Source organism: Alosa sapidissima, chromosome 21 (genome assembly GCF_018492685.1).
Source record: "Alosa sapidissima isolate fAloSap1 chromosome 21, fAloSap1.pri, whole genome shotgun sequence".
NCBI classification, from domain to species: Eukaryota; Metazoa; Chordata; class Actinopteri; order Clupeiformes; family Clupeidae; genus Alosa; species Alosa sapidissima.
In genome coordinates this window covers 23,892,198-23,900,803 of record NC_055977.1, presented here as the reverse complement: position 1 = coordinate 23,900,803, position 8,606 = coordinate 23,892,198, and the positions used below count along the sequence as shown (strand labels likewise).

Here is an 8,606-nt window from a genome sequence, read left to right as displayed (position 1 = left end):
TTATTAGAGAAAAGTATACATAGTTCAGTAGATTATTAGTGTAAATTAGCCTATATCTAGTTCTAGTAGCTATATATATATATATACATATATTGGTAGTAGTGTTATTATTGTATATATATATATTATTGCTATTATTATTATTACTAGCATTATTATTATTATAAGACTAGACTGTAGGGAAAGCCTTAGAGTGCAAACGTTAAAGGCAAACCTAGAGCCCTTACAATGGAGCCAGCAAGAAAGAGGAGAACTTCTCCTGTCTGGGAGCATTTTGAATTGATTGCTCATAACAAGGTTTGTATACATTTATATAATTTATTATCATAACATCACATAATCCTCACCATATCGCTGTATAATCACAATGTGTATTATCTGCATGTTGAAGGTGAAATGTTTGCTGTGCCATAAAGAGCTGACTTACAGCAACAACACCTCCTCAATGCTTAGGCATTATCGTGCAATGCATGAGGATGCCCAACCTGCTGCAAACAGACCAGCCACTAGTCAAAGTAATATTTAATCTTTATTTCATTATTTAAATAATGTGTTAGGCTCCTACAATACACCAGCATTGTACTGTGTTATAGATTACAGAAAGAAAATGGTGGATGAGGCTTTGGTCAACATGGTCATCAAAGACTCCCAACCCTTTTCTGTTGTGGATGACGTGGGGTTTAGGGAGCTTGTGCATGTGCTGGATCCATCCTATGTTCTCCCAACAAGAAAGGTATGTATGTGAATAGTTTATTGTTATAAAGTCAAAATGAATAGTAACAATTAATATTTTCGTTCTCAGGCTTTGAAGTCCATGGTTGACACCCGGTATGAGGAGGCTAAGGAGAAGGCCAAAGAAAAATTGGACAATGTTGTTGCTGTTAACCTTACGTCCGACATGTGGACGTCCATCAACATGGAGGCTTACCTGGCTGTGACTTGTCATTTTATTGATGCCAATGACCCGCTTGGGACAATCTTGCTTGGGGTGCAACATTTCCCAAACACTCATACGGCAGACAACTTGGCTATTGCCCATACCATGGTCATGGAGGAGTGGGGCATAAAGGATAAGGTGAGGTGCCTTGTCACGGATGCTGCTGCCAATATGATTGCCTGTGTGAGGGCATTGAATATTAGGCATGCGATATGCATTGCACATGCATTGAATTTAATTGTCAAGAAGTCTTTCGATGATGTGCCAGGCTTAAATGAGCTTCGCACCAAATGTAGGAAGCTTGTAACCTACTTCAGGACCAGCACAACAGGAAAAGAAAGACTGGCCCAAGTGCAGGTGCAGATGGGGAGGCCTGCTCTGAAAATGATTATTGAGGTGGACACTCGATGGAACAGCACTTACAGCATGCTGGAAAGGCTCTATGACCTGAGAGAGCCAGTGTGGGCAGCTCTAGCCTCTTTGAGGACAGATGTAAGCCCTCCTTCTTCATTGGAGTATGAAACAATGAAAGATGCTCTCGACCTACTGGCCCCATTCCACCAGGCCACAGTAGAGCTTTCTGCAGAAAAAAGAGTGTCTGCTTCAAAGGTTATTCCCCTAATGAAGATGCTTAACCACACAGTAGCAAGAAAGTCCGAGGGCATAACATCAAATATGGCAAGGCAGCTGGCTGACAACCTTGTCCGTCGTGTCAGAGAGCATGCGTTATAAATGGAATCCATTAGTGTGATGACGATGCCTACTGTACATTGCTGGACCCTAGGTTCAAAAAACTAGGGTTCCTAAGTCCAGGGAAGCTCCAAGAAGCCATTACAAGACTAAAGTCAGAATGTGCCAATGTTATCAGAAATTCTGAAACAACACCCCCAGCTCAAGTACCTGCCTCACAAGCTGGGCTATCTACAACCTGTGGTAAGTAGTCTATGTCTTATGTGAATTTTCACATTTGTAATGTCATGTAATGTGAACCATTGAGAAGTGAGTGTTTTCCCTTGTATAATTATAGGTGACCTTTGGCATCTACTGGACAACACAGTGGATAACAGCAGACGGAGCTCCAGTGTGACCGCAGATGCTACTATTGAGGTGGACCGTTATTTGTCAGAGACAAATCTGGCAAGGACTGAGGATCCGCTGGGTTATTGGAACAAACAGAAGCTCCAACATCCCAATTTATATAAGCTGGCACTTACGTTCTTATGTTGTCTGGCATCATCGGTGCCCTGTGAAAGGGTGTTTTCTAAGGCTGGAGAGGTGGTTTCCAAAAAGAGAAACCGCCTCAATCCAAATACTGTCAAAAAACTTCTGTTTTTAAATAAAAATCAGTAAAAATGTTCCCATCCCTGTTGCAGTTTGCTGTTCCACACTCCCAGTTCCATAAGCACTACACAATTGCCCTCCCAGTTCCATAAGCACTACACAATTGCACTCCCAGTTCCATAAGCACTACACAATTGCACTCCCAGTTCCATAAGCACTACACTATTGCACTCAGTCAGAACTGCACTCAGTGATTTCTTTACACTCATTTGGGGCATTCACGGTCATCACTAACCCAAAGAACTACTGAATAGTTGAACACAAAGTTATGTGTGTGTGAGTTGTGTGTGCATAGGTAAACACAAGCAGAGTAAAAAACTTTATTTAATACACAGGCAATAGAAAAAGGGTGTGCCCACACCATGACAAGTTGGTTGCTCAGGATGAATAGATTTGTGTGCGATACATTGCTTTGCACAGCAGGTGTCACTAGGGAGCACACTGTTTCATGAGGCTTCAGGTAAACAAACCTTTTCGTGAACCAATGGGCTGGAAAGCCTCAGTAGTTCAGGAAGCCTCATTTGGCCATCACTAATTTCAAGGTACAGGAGGTGACCAACAGCGAAGAGTCCAAACAATACTCACAAAAGGCCCACAGGAATCAACAAGGTCTCAACAAAGTTTGCACGTAACACTCAAGTGAGCTTCCAGGTAGGAGTCTGAGTCTCTGGGGAAACCTTCTTCACGCCGAACAGGAATGAGGGGTTGCCAAAGATGAGGCCAAACAAAGACTGACGGGAGACTGGGGTTTAAGTAGGGAGTGAGGCTGATTGGGAACAGGTGCAGTCATTAGTAGACTGGGGAGTGTGAACGAGTGAGGGGAGCTTACCACATCGCCCTCCATTAGAAGTGCAATGAGCTGCATTGAGCATAATAAACTGCATTTAGAATTCCAAATCCATATTTCTAGATATTTTGGTAAAAGTAACTTAAAAGTAATACAATAGTAGTGTAATGTCTTACAATTGAGATACAGTAATATTATAATGTAACAAATTACTTTGAAATGACAGTAATGAGTAATACATAATACATTACGATTTTGAAGTAACTTGCCCAACACTGATGACAATCATCACTTTCTATGTGTGTGTATGTGTGTGTGTGGAGGGTCAATCAAATTCTATGATTGCCACTGATGTGAATGATCTCACAAATAACACAAACCAAATCAAATTTTAAAAAATCGCAAAAGTATCGAAATCGAAATTCTTCACTTAGTATTGGTATTGAAACAATAATGTTGGTATTGTGACAACAGGAGTTGAGGATGTGTCCCCACTAAAGCTGAGACCAAACCTACGCCCTTGCAGTGGTGTTCATACTGATGTGACCCTCCTCCATGGGATGACATAAAGAGTTTCCTTTTTGTCCGTAATTATCTTAATACCCAGTATAACTGACCTCAATCCCCAGTATAACAGGCTCAACATACTTGCCCTCCACCTTAAGCTTGTGTGTGTGGTGAGCATAATGACTGCCATGCATCACCCAGGTGGGTACTGGAAATTGGTTGTGGTGGTAAGGTTGAGGTGAGGGAGGTTTTTCAGTAACTACAGTAATGCTAGTATTTGATAGAAACCAACCAACTAGCCTGGCTAACATCATTGAGATGGGGTCTGGGAACTACACGTTCATTTTCTCGTATTTGAAACGTGATTTACGAATGCCCAGAGCGATTCGTAATTCGTGGGCATTACGAATGTCTATCAAATGCGTCTGTATAGCTCAACTGCTTCGGTGTATCATCATCATCATCGTCTTGCTGTCCCCTGTAGTAAAAATTATTTGTAAGAACATACTGTATACAAATGTCATTTTAACTGTCTCCCTCATATTTGCATTAACTGCTGTGAAGACCCGCCTCGACCATTTGCAAATCAAGTCTTTTGCCATGTACAACGGCCCAGCTTTTGTCTTATGCCAGACTTCACCATAGGTGGTCACCGCCAATTAAGCACGCATATGTCCGGGGCGTGTCTGAACTTTTCCACTGGCACAGACAAAGACCCTGCTAACTGAATATAAGGCTGTGAGGAACTACAATCGGGAGGTGATTTGAGGCAACTTGTTTCATGTTTCTCCTCCGAGCCGGCTTGTAATAAACCTGGGAACGTTTCCCTTTCTTAACACGTCATTTGTAATTTTCACCACACCCCCATCCGTTCTGTGATTGGTTCCTTCGTTGAGGTGAAAACGAGGTCCATGGAATCCAGGCTGCCTAGCAGCCTGAATAAAATTGCGCGCAAGGCAATTGGGAAAACCCAGGCTAGGAACCAACAGCAATGCGCAGAATATCTAGATAGATAGATAGATAGATACTTTATTGATCCCCAGGGGAAATTCAAGGTCTCAGTAGCATACAGACAACACACACACATTCACTAAATTGTGTAGTGCTTATGGAACTGGGAGGGCAATTGTGTAGTGCTTATGGAACTGGGAGTGCAATTGTGTAGTGCTTATGGAACTGGGAGGGCAATTGTGTAGTGCTTATGGAACTGGGAGTGTGGAACAGCAAACTGCAACAGGGATGGGAATTTTTTTACTGATTTTTATTTAACTAACGAAAAAGTAATTAAAAGTATATAATATAAAAACACAACTAAGCAATAAGGACAGTAGAAGATAAAGAATATACTAAATATACTAAAATACAAATTATACTAACTAACACTTAATCTAAATGGTTGTTGTGGGGAGCTACTATTATTTTGCCCAGCTTCTGTTTTAAAAGCAAAGCCATGTTATTAATGAATTCATCACCATGTGTCTCCTTTTTAATCGCTCTCCTTTTTCATATTTTCCTGCATTCTCTTCGCATCTTCCCAGTGTGTGCATGTGTGTGTGTGTGTGTATGTGTATGTGATTGGTATATGTAGCAATGGAGCCAGAGCCACTATGGCAGCAGCAGCAGCATTGACGTGCGTCGGGACAGGAGTTAATGGTTCTGCCTCGGTGACACAGGCGGCTGGTTTTTGAAGGGGCTGCGGCGGCTCATCTGTTTTGATTGGCTTTTCGTGTTGGTGCCGCTTTCACTTATGCCAGGGGGCTGTTTTCATGCTGTAAAACAGATCATTTACTCCCTCAACCCTAAACAACACCCCCCCCCCCCCCACCAACCCACCTCTCCACCACCGAGTTCGCTGGCCTGAAAGAGGTATATAAGGTGCCTGCGGAGGGCACAGAGAGGGGCATGGATCAGCGCCCACGCCACACAGAGGGTGGCACTGTGAAACTGCAGCATAATGGGTTGTGGGGAAACACCTGTGGGTGTCTGCAACTCTCTATTTTTTATTTTTTTCACTCTGGTCTTGCCTCTTGTGTGCCAATTACGGTCCAGATAATTCAGTGGAAATATCTGAGCTGGAAGTATAGACTACAGTCAACAGCAGAGCTGAAGCCATTAACAAAGCTGGGAAAGTTCATGTTTCTGCATTACCCGCTTCAATACGGATGTGATTAAAACCAGAACGAGGCAGTTTGTGCTCAAAGTTTAAACATCGTAGTCTTCTCTCTTGGCTACCGTGTCCTCGTTTTGAAACTAGCTGCCGTTAATTCCTGAAGCATCTCGGAGAAAATGTCTAGAAATCACTCCAAAAGCCCACTGATGCAAAACTGAGTGGAACATTGTTGTGCAAATGAGGGGTGAATGTGTCATGCAGTTGGCCTCCTAATTAAAGGTCCAGTATGTAGGAAATAATGGAAAATAAACTGTAACCATTCCAAAAATGGTCACCATATGTTGTCAGAGAGTAAGGAAACACGATGAATTGAAGTAATGGCTTATTTGACAACATTACTCTAACCCGTAAAACCCATGAAAAAAAATGAGTTACGGGCGGAATCTCTTGGAATTTTCGTTTATGTTTTGAATGATTAATTCTAGAATAGCATATTAATAATGGGCCAGCGCGTCCTCCTATTTGGGTTGCCAAATTAGCAATGGCCAACTGTCAACAGCTGTCAGTTGTAGGTCATGAACGCCTACGAGAGGCAGGCAAATTGCCAAAATTAAAACAAGAAACAAATTAAGTGGACATCGGAGGAGCTTCCTGAGATGGTGACGTCTTAGTCAAACGAAGAATATCAAGTCTGACGCAGAGCTGGCCATATTTCTCCACAACAGGTAGCCTAGGCTAAACTTCATCTGCATCGCTAACTTCAGCTAAATATGTTACGTTGGGTAGAGAGGTATGTTTTGTTTTCACTGTTTCCGTAATGTGTAGCTAGGTCATGGTTGAAGAAACGTTAAAGCAGCTGGGTTGCATACTGGCTACACATAGTTACAAATAGCTTCAAAATTGAAATTTTAATATCAAATATTGACCGGGATGCCGACCACTTGTGTAGGCCGTAACAGTTGGTTTTACAATAAGAAGCAAAAAGGTAAACCCGAGGTTTCCGTAACCACACCCTATATAAGTACCACCCCTCCACTAACAATTTCTCCCGAGACATGTCGGCGTACCTGGATGATCCATACGACATTGGAGCGCAAATCGTGAGGGACTCTCTTCGCAGGGTGAGGGGTTTTAGAGACCGCCAGAAAATATATATAGCCTACCCGGACGATATTCTCTATGAAGATAGATTGTCAGCCGAGGGAATTCGTTATCTTTATCAGATGATCTAGGAAGACGTCTCATAGCAATGCCCGTACGTGGACATTCATGTATTCCATCGGTGATGCTGAACATCTGAGCAAGAATACTGCATGTCCGAAAATACATCGGACATAGGCCTACAGTATGCTGAACATCTGAGCAAGAATAACCTAAAATAAATCGGACATTTTAACAAACTTATTGAATTGAATGTCATATTACTGTACCCTGCACATAAAGGCATTTCCACAGCACCAGAATCCGACCGAATGCCTCCCTCAACCCCCTCCATAATCGGCCTTCCACTATTATTTGCGATGGCCAACTCCTCTGCTACTGTAAAACACTCTGGTGCCTTTCCTCCTACAGTAGTGTTCAAAGACACCTTTTTCTTGTTAGCTGTAAAACAGAGGCCAAGTGAAGGCTATAAGCCAGGCCTACATGTTTTCATAATTAAGAAATATTAATGCAAGCTACTATATAAACCTACTATTCTGAATAATGTTTTTGTGTTTCATTTTCACCTGCTGCCACGTGCGTTTGGCAATGGTGTTGCATCTGACATGTTCACAGGATTAGGCATACACTAAATCAGTCAATGGGGGCTACTTAAACATTCAATTATCCTTATTACTGTAATCTATATGCCCACTTCTGAATTGGGTTGCATCTGTAGGCCTTTCTATGAACTCAAAATAGGCTATTTAATTATTTCAACTCATTTCAGACATTCCGCAAGCTAATCCTCCGTAACACATATTTGAAGAACATGTGGGAATAAAACTTTACTTTTAGGCATTTAGGCTACCCGATCTGCAATACGTTGCCAACAGCCTTGCTTTGTTCACTGCCGAAGTATTTGATTTTTGTCGTAGAGTGGGTTTAATTCCTCATAACCTCTATAACTAGATGTACCGCAGAGCGGTACAAAATATGACCGCCGCCCAGTCCAGCACATTTTTTCCACAAAAAGAAATCACGCTGAAAGGCCTATATGATTCTAACTGTCTCACTAAATTGCATTATCCACACTCAATTCTCACTGGTATCTGCTAGACAACAAGTACCAAAACATGATTAGTTCATAGATTTCACATGTAAAATTCATTTTATACAACCCCATCTCCATCTTGCCTGTTCATAATTCTGAGAAATTCTTGATTGTTTGTGTTATGTCTATGTTATGTGTGTGTGTGTGTGTGTGTGTGTGTGTGTGTGCGTGCTTGTGTGTGTGCCTGCGTATGTGCCTGTGCATGCAAGCATACATATGTCTACTGTGTGAGTATGTGTCATACGTATGATTACTGTGAATGTATGTGTGTGTGTGTGTGTGTATCTGTTTGTGCACATGTGTGCACATGAAATGGGTTAATATGACCCCTGGAGGCAAACATATGGAAAAAAATGGTCATCCTAGGCCCTACAGTTCTCAAGATATTCACAGTGTTTCGGGGGGTCCAGTCCAGCGGGACACTGAAAGACCGGGGTACACGAAACTTGTACCCCACATGGATAGCATGGAACCATCATTTTTCGTTTTGATCTGTAGCCCCCCTGCTGGACTGGACCCCCCGAAAGGAGAGTAGGGCAGACACAGTTTTCTGTGAATATCTCGAAAACCGTAGGGTTTAGGAGGACCATTTTTTTTTGTATGTTGATCTCAAGGGGCCATGTCAACCCATTCCATAACCACTCATTTCATGTATAGCGCCACCTAGTTA

At 42.2% G+C, this 8,606-nt stretch overlaps 1 protein-coding gene across 1 annotated transcript; it reads left to right on the top strand.

Annotated features, from left to right (window-relative positions):
• Positions 1-253: 253 nt before the first annotated feature.
• LOC121696178 (E3 SUMO-protein ligase ZBED1-like) lies at positions 254-1,669 on the top strand. Its single transcript, XM_042077521.1, has 2 exons — positions 254-733; positions 803-1,669. Exons 1-2 carry the CDS (start codon positions 608-610, stop codon positions 1,667-1,669), a joined length of 993 nt encoding a protein of 330 aa, XP_041933455.1. The 5' UTR covers positions 254-607.
• The last annotated feature ends 6,937 nt before the right edge of the window (positions 1,670-8,606 follow it).

What these genes read in the sequence shown, in the direction of transcription:
- LOC121696178 (XM_042077521.1), top strand. Translation starts at nt 608, where the DNA reads ATGGTGGATGAGGCTTTGGTCAACATGGTCATCAAAGACTCCCAACCC. An exon ending in ATGTTCTCCCAACAAGAAAG is followed by an intron (nt 734 to 802) that starts GTATGTATGTGA and finishes TTTCGTTCTCAG; the next exon opens with GCTTTGAAGTCCATGGTTGA.